This window comes from Haemorhous mexicanus, chromosome 4, assembly GCF_027477595.1.
Source record: "Haemorhous mexicanus isolate bHaeMex1 chromosome 4, bHaeMex1.pri, whole genome shotgun sequence".
In the NCBI taxonomy this organism is placed as follows: Eukaryota; Metazoa; Chordata; class Aves; order Passeriformes; family Fringillidae; genus Haemorhous; species Haemorhous mexicanus.
In genome coordinates this window covers 49,530,280-49,554,940 of record NC_082344.1, presented here as the reverse complement: position 1 = coordinate 49,554,940, position 24,661 = coordinate 49,530,280, and the positions used below count along the sequence as shown (strand labels likewise).

The 24,661-nt window shown below is 37.6% G+C and overlaps 2 protein-coding genes across 6 annotated transcripts in view; both read right to left on the bottom strand.

The window, feature by feature from the left end:
• Positions 1–212: 212 nt before the first annotated feature.
• On the bottom strand, positions 213–18,660 carry AASDH (aminoadipate-semialdehyde dehydrogenase). 5 transcript variants are annotated; one of them, XM_059844792.1, is made up of 15 exons: positions 18,580–18,660; positions 17,884–18,196; positions 15,816–15,936; positions 14,794–15,128; positions 13,833–14,025; positions 11,279–11,520; positions 9,820–9,926; positions 9,191–9,363; positions 8,476–8,668; positions 7,867–7,985; positions 5,690–6,527; positions 4,425–4,588; positions 3,711–3,836; positions 2,377–2,508; positions 213–1,343 (listed from the first exon to the last, which is right to left on the bottom strand). In XM_059844792.1, the coding sequence occupies exons 2-15, from the start codon at positions 18,111–18,113 to the stop codon at positions 945–947; spliced, it is 3,372 nt and encodes a 1,123-aa protein (XP_059700775.1). In that variant the 5' UTR covers positions 18,114–18,196; positions 18,580–18,660; the 3' UTR covers positions 213–944. The 5 variants fall into 5 exon arrangements, with proteins under 5 accessions (XP_059700775.1, XP_059700773.1, XP_059700774.1 ...); XM_059844790.1 differs by having other exon boundaries at positions 17,884–18,135; positions 18,580–18,655; XM_059844791.1 differs by having other exon boundaries at positions 18,528–18,646.
• A 2,102-nt stretch (positions 18,661–20,762) lies between these two features.
• The window catches only part of PPAT (phosphoribosyl pyrophosphate amidotransferase), a 42,758-nt gene continuing 38,859 nt past the window's right edge, over positions 20,763–24,661 (bottom strand). The window contains exons 9-11 of the mRNA XM_059844799.1: positions 24,295–24,516; positions 23,423–23,543; positions 20,763–22,171 (exon numbers count right to left, since the gene is read on the bottom strand). Coding sequence (XP_059700782.1) covers positions 22,005–22,171; positions 23,423–23,543; positions 24,295–24,516 — 510 coding nt within the window. The 3' untranslated portion in view covers positions 20,763–22,004. The remainder of the gene's footprint in view (positions 22,172–23,422; positions 23,544–24,294; positions 24,517–24,661) is intronic.

Sequence of the window (24,661 nt, the reverse complement as noted above, 5' to 3'; positions counted from 1 at the left end):
CCTTACAAATAGAACTTTTTATAGTGCTACAACTGTACTACATGCCACACAGGATTCAAAGTAGATGAGAACAAATAAGAGTTTCTACTACACTTCTTTTAGAAGACTCCTAGGAAATGCTCTCAGTGAAGTGTACTTTTGCCACTGCAAGTACTTGATTTGCATCACCAAGACCACTGGTACTTATTTCTAAGGTGTTAAAGAACACAAAACCCAATTTACACAAGCTTTTATTAACAGTTCTTGTGAAAATAATGTAAACAGCATTCATTCAAATATCTTAAAAAATTATTTGACAGTGGTTAATTTGAGCAGTGCACAATTCATCTTGCAACTCATACTGTTCCTGTCATTGAAATTTAATAAATATTCATAGAGTTATTTCCACTTTAGAATACAACAGGCAACTCCTACTGACTTCAATGGAGTTTAAGCATATGCTAGATTAATTAAACCATGACAGGCCTATGTCCACAAAAGATGAACTATTCTGTTTGTACAAACTGTAGTAAACAGGTCGCTCCTTCCAGGTACATGAAATTCAGGCTATGTCTCCAGAAATCAGATAAAGATAGATTCAAAAAAGGACTTGGGCTAGCTTGCCTGGCACAGAAATCCTGACAGACAGACAAACACTAGTCTGGTGCAAGGAAGAGACAGGCACAGGCGAGGAGGGACTGAGAGAAAGCAGTACATTCCTCCCTTGGAGATAAGCCTGCTATCCAAGCTGTGGAATGTGGCACCTTACACATTTTGTCCCCTCTCTGGCAAGGTGCTGAGCAGCCATCCTCTCTCCATCCATGGACACTGCCTGATGCAAAATCCCACCTGATAAGCCTGAAAGGAGCATCTCTTGCCTGCTCCAAAATAGGCAGAGGGGCAAAGAGCACCTGTGAGCTCCTAGTTTACAAACGTAAACAATAACAAGGAAGCAGCCTAACATCTTAGCTGTTACTTTTCCCTGCTATATACAGATCTAGACAATAAACATAATCATTTCTACAGCCAACAACAAGCTTTGTTCCCCATACTACGGGCGAAGAGAAAACCTCGCCTGGAAGCTTATCTACTCCTTCTGCTGTTCCACTCTTGGCATTCAGGATCCACACTTTGCCATCTGTAGATACTGCTGCCAAGAGAATTTTGTTATTTAAGTCATCACTTTGGAAAATGAATGGTGTTCCATATACACTTGAAGTGGCTTCAAATTTCCACAATAAATTACCCTCCATGTTACAGCAGTAGATAAAGCAGTCATGAGAGCCAAAAAATATTTCTTGCTTAGTTAAACTTGAGAGGCATGGAGATGAAAACACTGGCCCATTAGTGGAAAATTGCCAAACCTACAGAAAGAACATAACAACTCATTATCAAAGGTTTTTTACATTATCAGTTTTACAGCAACTATAATTTTTAATAGACTCATTATTGATAGCAGAGCATTTCATTTCAAAAGCATATTAGATTTCAGTGAGGGCTGATAAATCTTTGTCAAATTATAAATAAGGTTTTACAGAGAGAGTAAGCAATAAAAGTCTCATAAAATAGATGTGGAAGAGGGAAGAGTTACTACCTTTGGTGAGGCCCACATAAAAGTGGCCAGTTTGGGAAAAGAATATTCTTGGGCTGTTGTACAATTAGTAATGAACATCAAGAATCCTGTTAATATGTCATTCTTTGCCAGAAAGGCATATATTCCTTTTGGAATACAGATTTCCTCTGCTTATGCTAACAATGTGCAGATCCCTACTCAAGAGAGTATCAGGTCAGCAACACTGCTGCAAGCAGAGAGCAGTGCACAGATGGACTAACTTGTATTTCATAACCAGAAAAGGCTCAGGAATTGCCATAAATACTGCATCTCAGGCTAACAAATGAATGGTGTCAGTTGTTTTACCACCACATACAAACTACAATTATTTCTGAGGAACTAAAAAAATACTCTCACTTAATTCAAGGTGAAGGCTTACACATATTTTACTGGAATTATGATTTGACAGTTTTTTGACAAAAGCATAAAATTTCTAAGAAACCTTTACTTCTGAATAACCATCATCTTATAGAAGAGATACCTTAAGCCTGCTTGGAAAGCTCCAAATGAAATAATTTCATTTGCTGGCACTAAACTTGACAATTTACTTTGGGTATAAGGTCTGAACTAGAAATTCTTTTACTGCATCAAGCAACTTGAGTTTGTGATTTTGCCATGGACTATCCTAGGCAAAAAGTTTTTCTACTTTCTCATCTCTAACAAAAGGCACTTTTATTTGGTTCACAAAAAGGTATGTGTCAATCATTAAGCCTCAGAAAACAGTCCTAAAAAAGTATCTTAATCAGGGTTTTGTGATGGACATAAAAACCTAACAACACTTTTACCTTTTCTCCAGAATGAGTGTAACAATATAAGTTTCCATCCACACACCCAACACAGATGTAGCTCTCATTGCAGTGAGGAGAGGAGAACAGTGGTTTTCCAAGGTTACTTTTCCAAATCTTATTCCCTGTCACCTGTAAATGGCAGCATGGAATATCTGATGCTTAACACAACTATAAGAAACAGCACAAAACAACCCTTCCATCACTGCCTGACCCAGCCCTTACATAGTGTGGAATAAAAAGCCAAACCCCAAACCAAAACACCAACAACAATAACACTCACGCAAAACAAAAATATAATCAAAACCTAACTTTCTTCCTCACCATAGGCAAAGTAGTAATGATAATTAAGAGTGTATTAGCAGTAGTTGTAATAAATGCCAGATTCAGTTTTTTTATTTCATTCCCAGCTGCTCAGTATGTGACAAGGGCCAATGAAGCAGAGATACTTTGGAATCAAGTTATATTGATACTCCATGGCATGTTGCAACTCACTATCTATGACTGTCACAATGCATTCCTACTGTATCTTGCACATTCTCCAGAAATTAAGATTATTCACAAAAATGGGAAGGCACAGACTCACTTGTAGGTGGGTTTCTCAGCTACCTCTTACTGTGGATTACAGAATAAAAAAAATCTTTTTTTAAACACTCTTGCTGCAAAACCACACACTGGTTTTCTAATTTCAGACCAGTTACTACTGAGGAGAGTTGCAGTGGGCGGAAAGTAAAGGTGATTAGGATTGATTGTGTGAGTACAGAAACAGTAACAGCTGCTTCTAGTCCCTGCTCCTTTTATCAGGCAGGACCAGCTGTAAGGCAACAATGCCTCAGAAAACCATGAAATTGCTCCACATCTATCAAGAATGCCATTTCCCCAGTGCAAAGAACAGAACTGCACACTGAGATTAAAAGGACAGCTCTTAAATATGGGGAGGGAAGCAGTAAGAAGAATGAAGGGGCTTCTTTCTGCATTCTGTTCTGATTTCTGTATTTTTTTTTTCCCAATACTACTGTCAAAAGAGGAGGGGGCAGGAAATAAATCTACAGACTTGCTCTCACTACCTGGTTATTGATATGGGCATGACAAGAAACTGACTGCAACTTTGACCTATGGTCAGCATGTGAATTCAACCAATCACTTCAGTCCTCCTCATCACCAGGTGGATTTCTGAAGTATGGGAAGTATTATGGTAACCTTGTATATCATTATAATGCCCCCAAGTCAAAAATATTCCATGGTAACATATGATCATCTTCCCTTTCATTAGAATAGCAATCTTAACTTCAGAAATACATTTGGCTGAAAGATGCTTTAGCAAAGGTACATACTGGGTTAACAGCCAGTAATAGTCCTCCTAGTGTGGCAACATAGAGATGATGTGGAAATGAACTTAGACAAGGAGATGAAAACACAGCTCCACCTTCGCAGTGTAACTTCCATATACACACCTTTTTCTGTAAGTACATGAAAAAAGAATAATAAACAATTTTTTAATTGAGGTTAGAGATCATCATGTTTACAAAGAAAGACCTTTGAATGTCAAATATTATCAAGTACTGCGTTTACTCAGCAAATACTAGTTAAGAAGTGAAGACAATCTACACACTATGACAGCAACACATGTGCCATTGGCTTTCTCTTCCAGTTAATAAAATAAATTCAGCTAAATGAAAATGCAGCATCTGCCCCTTTTATTTCCCTTTTGCCTCCATCCTCTCATTTACAATGTAAGATTGAAAACCACAGTTCTATTTCTAGCTAGGCACCCTATTCTGAAACACCTATAGAGAATTTCATAACTAAGAAACTTAAGATTTGGTTTCAACCAGGACTAATAGCACAAGAACCACAACTGAGAACACCCCTAAAACTGTTTACTGTCACATAATTCTAACCCCACTTACAGTAGGCCTAACTTTCAGAAGTGTGATTGAGGACTCCTAAGAATACTAACACCAGTGGAACTTCTTCTGGTGCACTATAAATAGTGTCTAAATTGGATATTTATTGTTCTACAAGTAAAAGTGAGTCAGTGTTCTTACATAAATATCCAAAGCATACACGTGTTGGTCATGTGATCCAATGTAGACCAGTCCACTGGAAGGGTCTACAACTGCAGAGCTTTTCACAGTGTCTTCTGTGACAAAAGTCCAGTGTATTTCTCCATCACTGCTTTGAAGCACATACACTAAGCCATCATAACAACCTATGTGGAATAAAACATGATGGGGGGAAAAAAGAATAATGATTATTTACATTTGTGGTGTAACTTACGCTGCCAGTTGCACCACTGCTGGAAAGAAGTAAGATTATTCATAAGGTAGAGTTTCGAAATATTTTCGGAAACTTCTCCTGTGTTTTTAGCTCAAAGGTTTTTGCTGATATAGTCAAAGATGATTGTTCTGTGTGTTTTTTCTAAGTTACATTTAGAATATACTTATTTCACTACCTTTCTATCAAAATTTTCAGTAGCAATAGTAGAAAACACAGCAAATTGCTGAAAAGGGAGAACACAAATTTTTTTAATTACTTCTTTGTCTAGGTTTTGTTTCTGAAAACAAAGGTGTTAAAAGAATAAAATTTGTACATTTTCTATTGAAAACTGAACTGTCATCATAGAAACTCCTTCATGTTAATGAAATATTCAATTTTATGATCAAGAGTGAACAGCAATCAAAATACAAACAAAAAGATGGCAACATTAGAGTTGCATTAAAAAACTTCACCACTTGGCCATCTGTGCTAACCAGTGACGTAGATGTATTAGCTAAAAAGATGACATCAAGATAAATAATGGCAACTCCACTGACAACAGACATGACAAAACCAAAAAAATTATCCAAACACATTCTTTACATTTCCAAAAAGAAGAGTCAAATGAGATAATTAAACTCTGTAAAAATAGTATGAGGTACCACGTACTAATTTCTAACTCTATCAATTTACCAAGACATTTTAAGGCTCCATTACCTTTCTATACTTCAAAAAAATCCCAAAATCAACAGTTTAAATGTCACACCTTAATCTACCACTAAAAAAGAAACTATAGCAATTGATTATTCCCTATTTATAAACTGGGATAGAATAAACCACAAGTGTTTATGTTAGATAAGGTCCATCACTAGTTATCAGGAAACTTAAATTGCTTCTTCCTTCTGTTTCTATTTTACAATATATTAGTTCTGAGGCAGATATGGAAGTTGATGGATGGAGTACAACCAGAGATAAGAAATGTGATTCTCTGTCATTCATCTTGTATTTAGCAGAAAAAAAAAATTGAAAATGAAGGCTGAAACAAAAGACATACCAACAACAATGAAATTTCCACACTTGGATACACAGGCAGAAGACTCAATACGATCTCCAAGGGTCTTCTCCCACTTTATTTCTCCCAAATCTAGATTAATTGCCTGCATTGCATGGGAGTGAGAGCCAATATACACAGATGCAGATACTTCTTCTTTAGCTGGTACTATAAGCAGTGGTGATGCATCAACACATTTTCTTGTGTTTGACTTCCACCTCACGCACAATGCCAGCTCTGCCACTGATGAATGACTACATTCTGCATGGATTTGCTGAACAGAGGAATGGTCATTTTTATTTGCCTTGTTTTCAAGTGTTAACATTCTATTCTCCAGTTCAGATTCTTGCACATGGCTTTTCATTACACCTGGAATCTTGGAATGCAGAGAGGAGGGCTGCTGTAGTGGTTCCACTCCTACCTGTACTGTATTTTTGGGCTGCACAGAAGACTTGGTGAAATTCATAGAGAAAAAACGATTTCCTCTGTTCAGTGCAATAAACGGAATTAATCTTGAAGCAATCTCAAGACCTCTTTCAGATGTCAGTTTAATGTATTTTCCATGGAATTCATCTCCACTGTTCCCTCTTAATTTTCTTTTCACAGCATTATCATGATTCTTTGATTGTTCTTCATCTGCAAACAGCATTTTAAGAATATGTCTGTAAACCTCTTCAATTGAGTGGCTGAGAATAACTTCAAGGAGTCCTGGCACAGCTTTGCCTACTAACATCTCAATTTCTTCATAAAATCGTAGTGCCTTTAGGGAGTCTCCACCACTGTACAGAAATACTGCATCTTTAGAAATTCCAGTGGAATCACATGGAAGACCAAGGACAGACTAGAGAAAAAAAGAGGGAAAGAGGCATCAGTCCATAGGTGCTATACCATGTCCCAAACCTAAAACCTCAGGTGGGGTAAAATCCACCTGAACACCTAGAAGTTGTGCTAAAAATGAACAATTGAGAAAATTCATTACTCTGCAAAAAATCATTGAAAAATGTTAGTGCCAACAGAGGGACTGACAGAACAAGAACTGGAGAGGAACAAGGAAATAGGGACATAGTAATTCTGTACTACAAAATGTCTTGCTCAATTCCAATTCTGCAGTCTAAGGAATTAAAGGGAATTGTACTATATATTGATTGGCCATTTTCAATACTATTTATCAATGACAACTTTGCAGATATACACGTCTTTTGATAAAATCCGTTTGATAAAATCTTTTGATAAAATCAGTTTAGGTGCTTTATTTCAATAACAAAGCTTATATAAACTGTTCTTTTTTATTTCTAAATTATTTAAGTAACCTACTTACCTAACTACTTTTGAAGTTATAAGCCCTTCAGTTCAGGAAAGATTTTGCATTTGGCATTGTTGCTACAACAAACAGCAATAACTGAGTTGCCTCTCATCACACTCCCTTGATATTAAGTCTGGATGTCAAATCCAAACCCTTTGGTTTTGGAAGCCACCTTCTGCCGTCCATAATGGATCCAGGACACAACTAATCCCCTGGGTTATCACTTCATTAATGTGAAAAGGATCGGCACAGACAAATAAATACACCACATTTACTTGTTAAGAGTCCTAGGCCACACTTAATCCCACTTTCAGGTGAAACTCGTAAGTCCACCTTTGAAAAACAAAGTAATACTGTTTGGCATCATATTTCAATACCTTGAAAAACAAGTCTTTAGCACAGAAATTTAGAAACAATCCAGACAGGCAGTCCAAGAGACAGTTGTGCAACTGCACCATCTATTTAAAAAAAGGATTCTTTTATTTACAATTATCTTGAGAAATAAGAAACTACTAACACAGCAGCTAATTTTTTACAAAGCTCCCATGTCCCAGTTCCTTGTTTTCTTTAGTGATACCTTCTTTTGGCATGTGAAGCAGCATTCAAAAAGCTACTGACATTACATTCTTTCTATGCTAATTGCTTACACCTCATAGCCTGCAGTTTTATCTGATAGAGAAATAAAAATGACTCTCTCTTGGCCACTGCAGAGGTACTATATTTAAGTATTAACTGAATAGAATAGAGCTGTACTGCTTAAATCTATAGGCAGCTGGAATGTTCTGGTTGCATTAGTCATACTTCTTAAAACTGTTTAATTCCTGACACATGTATAATGATCCACTTGCAAAGATAAAAAGGCAGCTCAAAATACTACCTTCCATAAATACTGCAATCTTTCCCACAATTCCTCTGCGTCACTCAGCTTACTGTCACGCCTTCTGGAGTTTAGATGGTTCTGGTAAATCTTGTTCAGTTCAGATATATCAACTTTGCCTTTGTAGAAAATAAAGGACGATTTTTTTTCATTGCTTGTTTAGCATTAGCACTTTCAAAACTTGCTCTGCCCAAATAATCACTATATTCTCATATGTATTTCCTTATTCATACTCTACTGCATCTGCATTTTTTTACACAGTTGATCAATTACATGAAAACCAGTAAGGTTTTTGAAAAATCTACCCCTCCCACAGAATCCCACCTTCAAGACCTGCTTTTTCCCCAGCAGAAGTGAGGGTTCTGTTGCAGACTGCAACAGGAGCAACTGAGGTAAGAAATGTGCAGTGTTAAAATGAAACTGATTTTTCTACTACTCTTTGACTCTCAAATAAAACACCATCAAGAAAACATAATAATACAGGGCCATTATTTCCTACTAGGCATTACTTATCTAACAAACATCTTCTAAAAGCATGAATCAGATACTGGATTTTGCTCAATAAAAAAATTAAAACAAGTGGCAAGGGTTCTTAATAGCTTCATTTACCATGTGATGTTAAAGGCAACGCTTGAATCACTACAATCTCATCAGGCACGGCATAAGCTGGTAGACGCTTCTGGAGCTCTTTAAATGTTTCTCGCTCTTCAAAATCATCTTTGGGTAAAACAAACAGGATAAGTTTTTCCTGTTGGTACCAGGTAACTGCACAAGCTTCTACCTGGCAAAGATCTTCAGCAACCTGTAATTAAAAAACATCAGTCTTGTTTTGAAATGCATTTCATCAATAGAGAAAAGAAGAAAAAACAATGAGAAAACCACACACCTTTAAAAACTGTATTTTTCTCACATTCCTACATAACATCCTATGAAATAGCTTTTTTTGTAGCTGAAACTTGTACTTCACATAAAAATAAACTCAGAGATATATGTATTATTTGCCAAAATGCCATGAGCAAGATATAATCCAGGACTCTGACATTCAGTCTTGAAGAACAATTGCTATACTCAGTACTTTTCAGATGTTTATACATTTCTCAATTCTCCTGGAAAAAACCATACAATCAAACAGATTCCCAAGAACTCAGAGCTCCTCCCTAGATTATATGACTAGATTTTTTTTTATAATACACCCACCAAATTCCTTTAGACTCCTAAAAGTCATCTGAAAACAAGCAAATACCCTTTTCTGATGATAACAATGTGTTTCTTATATCTGCCTTTTTATAGTGGCATGCTCTACTCTGTGGATGTGAGCACTTACCTGCTGCAGATATTCAATATTAAAACGTTTACTGTGACGTTTAATCTGATTGTCCTTCCGACCCAAGAAGAACAACTTTGCATCCTTCACTCTTACAAAATCCCCTGTTTCTCTCATTGTACCCAGTGGCACAGTTATTTCATCATCAAGAAAGCAGACTCGTTCTTCACCACCTAGACAAAAAAAGATTGTGGTCATATATATAAAATAGCTAACTGTAAATAAAAATTATAGAGAGTGTTTTATCAAATTCTCTTAAACTTTACCATAAATTATAAGAAATATTGAAATATTATTATCGATGTCCAAACTTCTGCAATATACAATTTTGGCTAAGCAGTTAATTCAGTTATTACACAGAAATTACTTCAACTGAGAATGTCAAAATACAAGAAGGGTAAAAGACATCAATATAACAAAGGGATAGTCTGCAGATAAAATGATGGTAATTTCCTGTTCATCATTCCAACAACCTAAAATACTATCAGAAAGTTCCCAGCCCAATCGGAACTTAAAATGCTGTATTAATCTATATATCACAGGCAAATATCAAGTAAAATAATCAATATAGTATTAAAACTCAATCAATTAAGAATAGCATCTTAGAAGAATTAGAAACATAAAATAACCTATAAATATTTGTCCCTCGCCTTCAAGAACTGCAGATCCATTGGCATCTCTGACCTCAACTTTGGTTCCAAGGAGTGGTGATCCCAAAGGTATAGGAAAATCCATTCTAAATATATTAGAGAGAAACAGTAGAAGTTTTTCTCTTCTGAACACAAAACAATTGCCCTAGAAACCAGCATCATGTAGTTTTTAAAAGACTGGCATTAGAGCAAAGGAAGATTCTTGGGACTTCTTTCTACAAAATTTTAATAAATTGATACCTTCTTTAAAAACGTATCAATTTATTAAAAATTAAAAACCTTATCAGTGTGCATGGGTGTCACTGATATATACCAGAAGACCCCACAGAACTATAGAAAATAAGGCCTGAATAGACCCTGAAATACCCTGAGAGAACCTCAATCATTTCAGTTAACTTTTAAGTCTACCAGATTGAAACATCCATCAAGTAACCAATCTAAGCATGTGTAACTGCTTTCTAACTCATTTTTTCCAGCCTAATTTGAGCTTTTACTCTATTTTAATAAGTACAGCTAAGAAAAGCTCAGAAAAAGATTTAGAAAACGTTCAGTTCTGAAAAGACTGAAATACAAGAAACTGTCATTTCAATGTCATGTAACTATTATAGACTTCTCTTGAACTACTGACCAACTCCTTCCTTTCCCTTCATTCTCCAGCCCCTTCAAGCAGATGCAGGACATCATTTATTGAATATAGAAGCTATTTCTGAGTGGGAGTATAGAATAATATATTTTCTTCAGTAAAGCAAAACTCAAAATTTAAAACTTAAAGCTACTTTAAATAACTTTGGCATGGATTCCAGTTCAATTTCTATTTTAAAGTATTACATTTTTTGTTTGAACTCAGAAAAAAATAGTTTTACATGAGAATGCAATAACACTTCATGACAATCCACCATTTTTAGTCTTCAAGGGTTTAAGCACCAGGTTAATATATCACATCATTTGTGAAAACCACCCCATTCTGTAGGATACATTTAACTCAAACTGCATGTATAATTATTATGGCATGGAACAATCACACATTTCCGAAAGAAAATTAAACAGTGAGATAATGGGAAGTACCTTTCATGACTCTATAAAATAACATGAAGAAAAAACACCAAACAACGAAACAAGTCAGAAACTGAGTGAAATATGACAGAGTGATAAATGACGAAAAGAAAGTACTTCTTGAAGTTTTAAGTTACTGTGAAAGTTTGGGTGAGCCACTTTGGACAAATTTCTGTCACCCACATTACTAAAATAGGGGAAGGGGGGCTGTAGTGACTCATGAGACAATGGATTAGTCTGTTTCTACATAAACCCCAAATGTAACTTCTACCAGTATAAACACTCATGAGGACTCAGTAGCCCTGGTAACAGCAGAGTGAGGTTCTATTTCTGGTGATTTTCATCATTCACATGCCAAGACATTAAGAACAGTGAATTTTCCTACCTAAAATCAGCACTAAAAACCTCCTCAGGAATCTTGTAGCAAGTGGCCCAGCTTGACACTTCAGTAATACCATAGAGATTAAAAATGCTTGTTTTGTTCTCCTTGTGCTTCCAACTTTTCAAGAGACTCAGTACAGGAAATGCTTCACCACCAAGTGCTAAAACACGAAGTGAAGTACTTGCAGACAACACTCTTGATTTAATAATGTGAGCTCCAAACCTCCTGAGAAGCGTTGGTGTTGCCTGAATGATACATAGTTTAAAAAAGGGAGAAAGACCTGTTACATTTTATCAGTGTATTTGTACCTCTCTTCTGGTATATAGCTGTATTATGTACTTTAAAACATCTACATACCAACCATCACAACATACCAACCATCACAATGGTGTTTTGTGAGATTTTCTTCCTTAAAAGGCCTTTAATGAGTACTATCAGCATAAATCTATGTTCTTCTGCAAAGCTTCTTCTTTACTCAGGTGTGTTATAGGCTCTCTTTTGTGTCTCAGCTATTACCTCAAGTGTATGCACATTAGTTCTTCTGTTAATTACTTGGAAACAGAAAGCAACACAGTATTCTGTGTTATTGTTTGAGCCTTTTTTCCCTTCATTCCAGAATGTTACAGCAAAAATATAACCTAGACATCTGATTAATGTGCATACAAAACATTTAAAGACCTTACATAACGCTAAAAATTCCTAGGATGTCAGATTCTGGGTTGGCCCTGATTTATAGAGCAAATAGAACATTTACAAGAATAGGTTTTTCTCAAAGCTTTCACTAAAATAAGCAGGGGGAAAAGATATAAAACCGAAATCCCCCAAACCCAAATCAGCTTCCTTTCAGCTATTCCTAGAAAACTACAGGTGATGTAGAGCCCTTTCACTGAAAGGAAAAAAAACAGTAAATCATTTTACCAGGCACATTTCACTCTCGTTCTTGCCTACTTTTCTAGTAAGAGAACTGGAAAATTAATGGGATTATTCCTTACCAGGTTCTTTTTTTTCTAGTAATAGATGAAGACCATCTTTTTTCAACTGATAATTTTAACATTATTGAAATTTTAGCAACAAAACATGTGAAAACAGTTATACACTTCCCTCCCTCATAATTATTTTTGGATTTCTTGAGTCTGCTCAAAAAATTCAATGGGGGAGGTAATGTCTTTCTATTTTTTAAGAAACATCATAAAATTACTCATCCATCAGTTAAGCTGTAAGGAGAAGATTTTTGTCAATAATTCAGCTGAGAAGCCCCTCCTTCAGAGATTAGGATAGTGATGAAAAAAAACCCCACAAAAACAAACCAAACTTTTCTTAGAAAGTCTTCTCAAAAATCTTCATTCTTGAATTTTTGCCTTTCTCTATTACTGCTTAAAACACTTAACAAATATATCATTAAAGGTCTTAAAAGACATTTAAAAGGTCTTGCTCATAGAGACCAATATCTCAGAAATTTTTTTCTAACAGCAAATGAGCTAAACTAATCATGAAACTGGTGTATCATAGGATAATCTACACCATTTATAGCAATCCTAACAAATAAAAATAAGAGCAGAGAATAGTTACAAAAAATTTGTAACTAATAGATTTTTTCCTGCTGTGGAATCTTCAGCCAACTACTCATTAATCTTAAATTTAAACCCTACAATCTCAGCTATCACCATTCTTCCAAAAAAAAAAAAAAAAACCAAAAAGGGACTGGAACAGGGTCTGGAGCACAAATCCTACAAGGAGCAGCTGAGAGAGCTGGGGGTGTTTAGCCTGGAGAAAAGGAGGCTCAGGGGTGACCTTTTTGCTCTCTACAACTGCCTGAAAGCAGGGTGTAATCAGATGGGGGTCAGTCTCTTCTCCCAAGTAGCAAGTGACAGGACAAGTGTCCTGAAACAGGACAGGACTACAGGTACAGGCCAGGCTTATTCAGCCATGCTGGATTCTTCAAGTAAATTTTGCAAACTTAAAAACTATTAAAATTGAAATCATAGAGGAGATAATCTATTTTAAGACATAAGAGATGCATAAAGCCTCACATAAGCAGGTGACACGAAAACAGTAAGTATTGCTCTGAAATCAATTATTACCTTGTTCTCATTATTGTAAAAATGACAAACATTTTACCACCTTATACATAGCACTGGTTTAGTTGTGCTGTTAGCATAAAAACTAACATTAAAACTTAAAACCTGTTTATGACAAAATACTCCAAGATCAAGCCAATTAAAAAGTGCTTAAAATGTCTGTAATGGTTTACTCTATTACCAGATTCCTCAGAACAAAAAGTTTAATTAACAGAATAATTAATTAAATTCTTAATAAGTAAAGGTTTCTTAAAATAATCTTCAGCTCAGTGTTTTCTATCACAAAATGTTTGAGGTTTTGATCAAATGGTAATTTTCTAGACAGCTAACAGCTGTTTGTCTACAACAAAAAGGATAGCTATTGCCTTTGAGCAAGAACACTCCTGTCCTATTAACACTAGATTCTAGGCTGACAAAAAAGTAGTACCCATTAGTAGAAGTGAGAAGCAAGGAACTGGAGACACTTAGATTTTGCCTACCTGCAACACTGTCACGTGGTGGTGGTGAAACAGAGCAGCAGAGAGCTCCACAGGCATCATTTTAATGGTGTTTGGTACAACAAGAATAGAGGCTCCACTTGTCAGAGCCAAGAACAATTCAACCACAGACGGGTCAAATGTGAGAGGAGATGCCAGGAACAGCACATCATCCTGTGTTATCTCAAATATAGATCTAAAATAAGAAAGCTAGGAATTACAAATCTGTTGCATGCAGTCAAAAAACCCTTCCCAACTGAAAGAATGAAAGCGTGAAAGAAATGCATTAGCAAAGCTCAGATCTTACAGGCTCTAAATACGTAGACATGTAATTTGAGCAAGAGCTCCTGGACTGTAACTGTTGATTTCACTAATGATGTTTTATGAAGATACCTACCATACTACCCAACAATAGAGTTTACTGAAAGGCATATTTCAACAAACAGATGCTCATTAAAAAAGGATAAATATAAAGAAAGAAAAAGCAAAGAAGAAGAAAGGAAAAGACAAGACAGGAAAAATACTGTATTTTCCATAATAAATTTTTAAAAATATGAAATGAAACAGAAGATATCTGGCTAGCCTAAAAAGGAATTATGAATTAAGAACTACAGAACACAGTAAATATAACTGTTAACAAATGATTAATTTTATTGTCTATTTCTTTTAAACCACAAGCCAGAAGATGGTACAAAACTTAGAGCAACAGTGCACTATTTGAAGCACAGCCCCCAAAAATGAAGGCAAAGCATTATTTAAGTATAATACTGATAGAGAAACAAACTGTTATATGATTCTACTTCAAAATAAAAGCAAAAAAACCACAAAGGTGGATAGGGAGGAAGAAGTGAAGCAGTGTCAGCAAAAACCCTATGTACACTCCTCTGAAGTATTACAAAAAATCCTAAAAGCATTAAATTTGTAAAAGCTTTTGAAAGGAAAACTGAAAACCACACTTACTTACTTAAGATGCTGAATATTAGGCACTATACACTTATGAGGCACTCTGACTATTTTGGGGATCCCTGTAGTTCCTGATGTATGCAAGACATATGCTAACGTGTCTTTCTGGCCAGTGTCCATGTATCCTGCTTCTGATGTTTTCACTTTGGTTTGATCTGGGCAAACTCCTGGCTGTGAGCTACCCACAGCTTTGAAAGGTTCACATTTACTTTTCATATTGTCTGCTTCTGAACTGAAATCAGTGTTGTTTGAGCTCATTTGGAAGAGAGTTAGACCAATATGTTCTATGGCATGGGAACTGTGGTAAAACCAGCCAGCATGGGACATCTGGAATTTCTGCAAGAGAAAATGAACAATTCAAACAGCGGAACTCAGGAGGCACTGCTGTTGTTTCATGCATGCAATGAAACAGAAAACAGCATTTCATACAAACAAGCTGTGATTCTTCATACCTCTACTTTAGGAGGACACACATCAGACAGCTATAAGCGCATGTATTTTTATAAATTAAATATGAGTAAATACAAACTTCATAAATGCAAAATAAACAGTTATCTGAGCAAAGGGAAAAAGGAAATGGAAAATATACGGAAAAAAATGCTGCAAAAGACCAAGAATTGTAACTTGTCTATTCCCTTTGCAATGAGTGAGGGTTTAAGATTTGGGATAAGTCAGAAAAAGAGAAACCCAAGTATTAAATGCAGGAGCTTTTTTAACTACCGCAGATTTCCAACTCTTAGCATTGATATATAAAGAAACAAGTCTGGAAAAGTCTTCCAATATCAGTGCCCAATAAAGTTGCCTGAACAACAGTGTAACAGGAAAGAAGGCAATTGTTTTGAAGAACAGAGAAACATTTTGTACTTTTGATTTTAAAGATGTTCCTTTCTGAATAAGAAAGACAACCTTTTGCCATGAAAAAACAAAAGTACTCCATCCAAGCTAATTAAAACAGAATTCAATTTGCATATCTACACGTCTAAATTGCCCTTTAATGCTTTCTATAGCAGCCTGAACACTTACATTTATTTTGTCATTCTCAACAAGAACATACTGAAGCTTGCTTTTCTTCATGAAGTAAGTGGATACGGTTGGTGGTGTATCTGGATCAATAGGTGCATAGGCAGCTGGAACTTGAAGGATTCTAATAAAAGACAAATGTTTTAAAACAATTTTTTAAAAATAAGAAAATCCTCTTAGATTTTGCTAAAATTTCTTTTATGCCTTTATAGTTGCCTGAAATAGAAATTATAGTCATAACATGATTTTTAAAGATCTTGTTGGTAGCAAAGTAGGATGAAAATCAGTGTTGCTTTTTGGTCTTTTACAGCAAGGCAAAAGATTAAAGCTAGATGAAAACTTTCAATATTATTTCAGGCCAAGCAAGTCAGTGATGACAATAGGTATCACTGACATCAACAGCATCACATTTTAAAACCTTCTCATATTGACTAGAAACAGAAATATAACCTTTCCATTTATCTACATGCAACACGTATAAACATATTCTAAAAAGCAACACAAGCTTGCACGCTGAAAACACTTTCCTATGAGTGCAAAGAACGCAGTGTAAGAAAATCTCAGCAGGCCCTGGGATGTCTTTCCTACAAGGCAGGTGGAGGAGCTCCAAGTCTCGGCGCTCCCGAGAACCAAAGCGAGTGAGCGGCGACTGAAGCAAGAACCGTCCCCAAAAATCCTCACATCTGCTCTGCTGTTGGGTTCTGTACTGTATGTCCTGTACTGTACGTATAATTTATTTATTATACTTCCTCTCTGTGCAAGTGGCTTGTCCCTGTAGCTGCGCCAAGGTCCCGAAGGGAGACATGGGAAGGGCAGCATCCCACACAATCCTACAGCCACTGTGCCAGCAAGCACTTAAGCCTGCCCTGCATCACACAGCCGCCAGCTACTCGCAATGACAGAGGCAAGAATCAGAGCCCCAGCACATCCATCCCCCTCACACAGCAAAAGAAAACTGTTACACTCTGTTCATTGGGATACAGGACAAATCAGACAGCAAGGGACATCAGGATGCCGAGTTCCACCTCCTGCTCAGGCAGAGCCAGCTGTGACACCAGACCAGGTTGTTCAGGTCTTTCTCCAGTCAGGTTCTGAGCACCTCCAGGGATGGTGCCTGCAGAACATCTCAGAGGAACCTGCTGCACTGGGGCAGAAGCATTTCTCGACTGGTGAGAAAGTTACTCAGTGCTTGTGGGGGATTTATGATTGCTCTGCTTTCTCACTCCACTGAAATACTTATACTCCACTGTGAAACCTCTTCTGGTGCCATTCTGTATTTTACATGAGGTGTGAACAACAGGAAGATACCGGCACAGGCCATGCCCCCAGGAAGCACAAGTGCTGCTGTATTCATCAATTGAAAAAAATAGGCTAGTGATCCTGTGATTGTCTATTCCATCATAAATGCTAGGAATACAAAAGATACCTATATAAAGGATACAAACATTAGAATCCCTCAGCAGAAGCAGGATTTTAAAAATTCATGGATTAAAATGAGTGTTGAGATCACAAGCATTTCAACTTCCTACCCATCAGTTAATCAACACCACTTTAATGTTACAATGCTCACTACTTCTTTCTGTAATATTTGTAATGGGACATTAAATGTATGTTCATTTACCTTAAAACATGGAATTTGCATTCAGAACATCTTTTTTTTTATAGCCAGCAAGAACATTCATTAAAAAAAACACACACAGTCCTTTTCTCAATAGATGTTTTCTGTCAGATCCCTTCCAGTTTTAAACAAGCAGAATAAATATACTGGTCATTAGTTTTTTCGTATTTCTATAAACACATTAAATCACTTTTAATGAAGGGATGCGGTTACAGACAGTTTACAGCTTTAAGGCTTAAGATTCAGAAATATTTTAGCAATGGCTTTTCAAATGATTGTCATATTGCCATCTTTTTCCCTAAATGATGCAAGACTCCAGCATTGAGATGGCACTACTATGCTATTACAACAACATTTTTGTTGTTGTTAAAAATATAAACAAACTGTAAAATTTGCTTTAACAGAGATAACCTTAAAAAAAACAATACAAAGCAGAAGCATTCAAGCCATTACCCTAAGATCCAAGACGGCAGGTTTATTCCTGGATAGCAGTAAAGGCCTATTTCACATCTGCCTCGTTGGTCACAGTGCTTTTGAAGGAAAGCTGTCAGCTCCACGGCCAGCCCGAGCACCGTGGCGTAGGTGCGGAAGGCCGGGGGCTCCCCGCGGCACCCATCGAAGCGCACCGCTGCCCGGTGCGGGTGCAGGTCGGCCGCCCGCGCCACCAGCTCCTGCAGCCTCATCGCGCCCGCATCGCCGCGCTCCCTGCAGGAACCACACAAGACACCGCCTCACTTCAACACTTCAGCCGGACTACAACGGCACACTAAACACCACCAGAAAGGAGAGGAAAAAATAAGATCCACGGCAGAGAATACACAGCTCTACCACGCCTTAGACTGCAAAAGGTGCAATGCTGGATTCTTGACTTGTACTGAGGTAGTTGTTCCTCACCGTTACAATTTTATTTTTAAAGCTGGGCATCACTGAATTAATAACTTCATTAACACAACTTAATTAATTAGTAACTCTTTCAATGGAATTGTGAAATACGAATCCTTCCTTCACAAGCAAAAACCCCCAACACGTGAACTTTTGAGGCACTGCTCGTGCTGGTGCGCGTTTCTGCCCCGCGAGCCCTCCCGCCAAGGCCTAACCGGTGACCGGACAGATCCACACTTTGGCCCCCGCTCTCCTCTTTCAGGTTACCCCGTTTCCACACGGGTCGGACACGGGACGGACAGACACCGACACCTCCCGTCCGCCACACTTCCCGGTGCTCTCCTGGCCCCGACCCAGCCCGCCAGCGGCGGCGCCTCCGATTGGTGGGACGCGGGAATGCCGTGCTCTCATTGGCCAGCGGCCGTCGCGCCTCTTGCGTATCATAAGAAGCGCCTGCTCCGCCAGAGCCATGCGCTATTGTTTCTGAGGGAAGGAGAGAGGGAGAGAGGAACAGCGAGTGCACTAAAGCCTTCGCCGCTGTCCCCGGCAGACATGGGAAAGGGGCTAAAAACATATGCAGATGGCTCGGGCGAATGGCAGCGTTCCCCTGGTCACGGTCACAGTACACTCGTCTCGGCCCCCGCGTGTCCTTCCCCTCCGGCCCAGAAGGTGGTACGGGTCTTCCTGCCGGTGGGACCGCCGTGGGCGGGCTGTGACGTCACGTCCGGGGTACGGGGGCGGCGCTCCGCTCTTCCCGGTGCTTGGAGCGGGAGGGCGCTGGGCTGTCCCAGGAGCGGTCCCTGCAGCAGTCCCTGGACTATCCTCTGTAGCGGCCTCTGCAGCCAGCTCATGCCCGGCTCCCGGCGGGGCGAATGGCGGCAACCGGGGCTGCGCTTCCCCCCGGATACGGTTTAGGGCCGCCAGCGGGAAGTGAGGGTGAGGGCAGCGGGAGCCGTGCTGGGGGAAGGGGGCACCGGAACTGCCTGCCCTGGGGGCCGCGTGCGTGATATAATGACACAAAGTCATAGAACCATGGAATATTAGTGATTGGAAGGGACCTTAAAAATCCTCTAGTTCCAATATCTGCTGCGAGCAGGGTGTTTTCACTGGACCAGGCTGCTCAATGGCCCATCCAGCCTGGCTTTGAGCACTTCCCGGGATGGGGCATCCGCCTTCTTTGGGCAGCCTGTGCCAGTGCCCCTCCACCCTCACGGTAAATGATTTGCTTTGCCTACGAGGCGCATTCAAGGTGTCATTAAAAAAGCCTCTGCGCATGGTGCTGGTGATGCCTCGGGGACGAGTTCACAGCCATTTTTAATGTTTGCATGGGAGAAGTTAGACATCAGCTTTCTACTGTTTGTCACATTCTCTAAGTGATAGTTTGGCACAGTTGCACGTTGGTAATACAAAAGGAACGGTTTCACAGTAAAATATTAATGCAAATAGCGACACCTAAAGCCAGAGTTTTCCACTTCGGCACACTTACTGGTGTGTGTGTGTTGGCTGTATGTGATAATATCTAGTAACCTGTAGCATAAATCCGGCTGTCAGAATAGAATGACACTTAAAAGTATCTCCTCTTTAAGTCAAGATTTTGAAAAATACGTAATAAAGATTCAGCATTGCAGTGCATCCAAAAATTACAGTGTTCACAGTAGCAGACAGAATTTCATTTCCATAATGTGGAGGGGAGAAAAGGCAACAGGACTAATTTTTTTTAAAATTAAAATTATGCAACCCAATGCTCAAATCACATTAATTAATGATAAAACAATTATTAGGAGACTTCAAAAATAGCATTTTGTTCAAAGCACACTAAAGAGAATTTGCACAAGTTTCATTTCCAGTCCGGTGGACTATTTCAGACACATAGACTTCTTACACTGTGCATCTAAATGTTTATGTCACATATAAAGGGCTCCTATTTGTATTTGATGTAATCTAAGACCTCAACTTAGCCCTTCTAAAAATGATTTTCTTTTTATGGTGGGAAATAGAACAGTGAAAAATGTTCACAACAGTTTTTCTGTTTTTTTCATACTCCTTCCTGGTTAACCTGGAAGAGGGGGTGGTCAGTGTCCACCCTGTTCTGGTTTTGTTCAATTTACTGTCCAGATGGACTGTTATGGTTCTTTTAACAAACCAAACTTGCTAATTATAAGAGATCCACATACATCCCCCAATGTGCAGATCTGGGTGCTGATGAATCCCCATGCTCATCACATCTGGGTTCTCCCACAGTTTTGTCTGCAAGTAGGTTCTGATTCCACTGCACAAGTCACAGTCCTGACTTCATTAAAGCATGTGTATTTACATGCTTTTTCAAACTAGGACTTTGTGTTGTGATTGTCAATGAGGCACAATTGCTACAAATCCCACATAAAACTCCCGTTTGAATTTAATCAGCAATCTTGTAATTCTCAACTATATGGAAAATGATGGGAAAGGAAGAAGCTCTCAAACTTTTTATTTTTTTTAACAGTTTCACAAACAATTATAAGGCCAAAATACACAATATTAAATAGAAAATCTAAAATTAAGTAGCTGGTATTCGGTGAGAAAGACTGAGGTATACAAACTACTTTTAAAATTGTGCGGAAATCTGCAATAGTTATGAAAAGGTGCTTTTCCATTTTCAGCTAGTGGTTCATTGTCCAAGTGATCTTCCCAAATACCAGAAACTGTGACCAGCTGAACACAATGCATGTAACAGCTGATGGTTCTTCAGAACACTTGACATTTTTTAAACATTACATTTATTCTAACACCAGTAATGTAGTAAAATAAGACTATAACCAAAACAACTTATGATCTTCATTTGATATATCATTTTTACTGATAAGTATGGAAAGTTCAGGTTTTTTTAGTTTACTTTGGATGTTGGCAAATGAAAAGTACACTTCAGAAATTGTCAGACTTGTGCCAGAGAAAACAAGGTGTAAAACAGAAAAAAGAATGGCAGTGCCAAGTATTTTTTAGTTCTTCCACACTATATTGGCAATTGATAGAAGCACACAAAGATAATGTAATTACATGACTTTAAAGCAGAATTTTAAAGTTAAAAAACTAGAGAGCTTTTTGGCTGAGCATTTCCCTGAGTCTTCATTTTTAAAAATCATGTTAGACATCATATGCATAGGATCTGTTACAAAGGCCTCAATTAAAAAAGGCTGTATGCAGAAGTTCGAGACTTCTATTCTTAAAAAACCAAAGCAAAAACTGCTGAGGAAGCAATTTCAGTCTTCAGAATCTGGTATTTGTCCTAAGGAGAAAAGCAAACTTCAGATACTTTTGCACTAGGACTTTGACAATTTCAAGTTACATCATCACATGATTTGTGCTTTGTGAACAAGTCCAATGGGGGAGCTTTTAGGGCAAGACCAAAACAACAAACTTTGGGACTTCTACATAATTAAAAAACCTTTGGTTTTTATAGCATTTTGTGAGAAAATAGAAGGCACAACTGTGCATCAAAACGATATGATTGTGTATTTTAATCTACTTACATTGTTTTCATCAGCACATTGGACTTTCTGTAAGTCTTTACTTAAAGATGTGTTTTAGTAACAGTAATTAGTTAAATGTCATAAGGCTTCTGTTTGACCTAAATGCAAGAAGGCTATTTAGCAAGAAGGCATCATTGAAAAAGGTACATTCAACAAGATATGAACTGATGTCCATCCACTAAAAGTTCACCATTCCAGCTCAACAGGATAGTCTCCAGTGAGACACGCTGTGCAATGACCAAGCTTTCCAATAAATGACTTGTCGGTTTTGGGGTTGTTTTGTCTTGCTTTGATGCTTTCTTGCACAGATGATACCAGCCCCTCCACAGAAAGATATACAACACTGTCTGCTCCTAGAGGAAATAAAAGATCATCAGTTAAAGCTGCAATATTGTACCAAATGCAACGCTCTTGGGAAATGCGGTCACATTATCATATAGTTCATGAAAGAAAATGACTGAAAAATTTTAAGATTGTCGTATGTCTTGCCCTTCTCAAATGCTTTGTGCAAGGAACAGACTCACTGAAATCTAGACAGAAGGTTCTGTTGGGAACAAATATGTGACACATAACTGCAAACACAGAACCAAAGTCCACAGTGTATACTAAGACTCCCTGAACTCCTTGTAGTCTCCCAGAGTTAACTTTAGTTCAGGTCTGGAAGTAGATGTGTGTGTGGCTAGTGCTTCCCAAATCTGAGCACCAAGGACTACCAAGCCTCTCTGGGACCTGGAGGAGGGGAAGACCATCATATTAAAAAAAAAAATCATTATGCAATTCATGCAAATTTTTTAGCAGTAGGAATGTTAGATAGCCTTTTCATATATTAGTTTTCTATCCTTTGCACTCATGGGGTGAATAATACTTAAAAATGAGATCCTATAAACTTGAAATATTTCCATAAACCTTCACAATAATTTCAGGAAAAAGATTCCATCACAGTATTAGACACTGAAAGTAAGTATTTAACATAGGAAATCGGAGTTTACAGTGGAACATAAACTGTCAATCTATCTTTTGTTCTGCTGCAAACACGACTCAAAATTGCAGGTTTTTAACATTCTTTGATTGGTTTCAAATGTCATTTCTTTCAAAGTGAAATACATAATGCAGTTAAAATTATTTACATAAATGTCAATTTGTAGAAAATTCAGTGGGTGTTTACAAACTCTAAATGTATTTTTATGAATACCTCATAAGTGAAACTACATCTGCTTTTCATTAGAGGACAGATTTTCATTACTTATTTTCTTCCTAGTATTTTGACTGCAGTAGCTTCTTTTTGTCAAGTTTCTCCGAAGGAGCTTTAAGTATTGGGAAGCTTTGTTATCATACTTTATTTGCAACTTATGCTTATGCAATTATTCTAATACTTTCTATTGTTTTGGCAAATACAGCTCCCTAACTATGTTAAAAAAAAAACATATGTAGCTGAATTGATCCATAGAGTACTCAAACAATGCAGAAACCTAGCTTACCAACCTTACAGTTCTTTAGTTAGTTTTGCCTGGTGCCTTGATATGTTCTGCTTTACTTTGAAATACATTATAAAATACAGTTGACAACTCTTACAAGAGGAAAAAAAAAAAGAAAGTAGCATTTACCTATATAGTTTGCAAGATCACGAAATTCAGGTCTGTTTGCAATGAGTTCTTCTTTAGTTGGAATGTTTATTCCCATGTAACAAGGAAATCTTATAGGAGGTGAAGCTACACGGATGTGCACCTGAATAAAAATAGTTTCAAAACAGGCTGATGTAAGTTGATGGTCAGCAGATAATAGCAATGTCTCAATTCTGCAAGTGGTAATGAACACAACACAGCACTGCACAGAAACCATTGAAGGGTTAAAAGTAAGATAACATTTTTATCAGATGCCAGCACAGCAGGAGAAGGTAAGACAGTTTTAGAACTTTTTTTTTACAGTATTTCCTAATGTTCTTAGAAGGTTCCATCCTGATTTTACTTCTCTTCTGTGGTGTTCAATTCTTGATAAACAAGTTTCCGCTTACAAAATCAAACATCATACAGGACATTTTTGCTCCAGTGACTGAACTGCGCACTGTTTAGCTTAAAAAAATCTTTTATCAATTAAAAATGGTGCTCCAGTGACTTAAGATACGTGACATTTACAGCAGTATATGGTTGTACTCTTTGCACTTCCACAAGTCATACATCAGGAATACTTGGTTTCCTGATCTTAACTGATTTGTATTCCATTCTTTTCTTATTTGCCACATAGGGCTGTGTAAGAGAAGACCTGTTCCTGTCAGCCCAATCACCCAAAAGTCACACTCATACAAAAGAACCTTCTTGACCTATCTTCACACTAAACATACACTAGCCATTGTTTTTTTCCATATTTGCCCTTTTAAATAAAGCAACAATGTACAGTAAAATGAAGTCAAGCCCCTGAGCTTTAAACTTCCATCAGCTTCCATTTACATCTGTATTATACTGACTTAAAATTAACTTACCTCTTTGGCTCCTGATTCTCTCAGTAGTTTTATTATGGGCGAAATGGTATTGCCTCTCACAATTGAATCATCAATGATAACAACTCGTTTGCCTTTAAAATTGTCAGACAGAACACCAAACTTCTTTGCAACACCAAGCTGCCGTAACCTCATATTTGGCTGGATAAATGTTCTCCCTACATATCGATTTTTACAGAGTACTTCAACATACGGTAATCCACACTGCAAACAGGAGACAGTTAAACAGAATTAATACAGAAGGACTTGTTAGTCTCAGGTACTGTTTTTTAAAGTGACCTTAGGACTTAGTATGACTTCACAGTAACCAAAAAATGTTTAAATACCATAATGTAGAGGAATAACTACA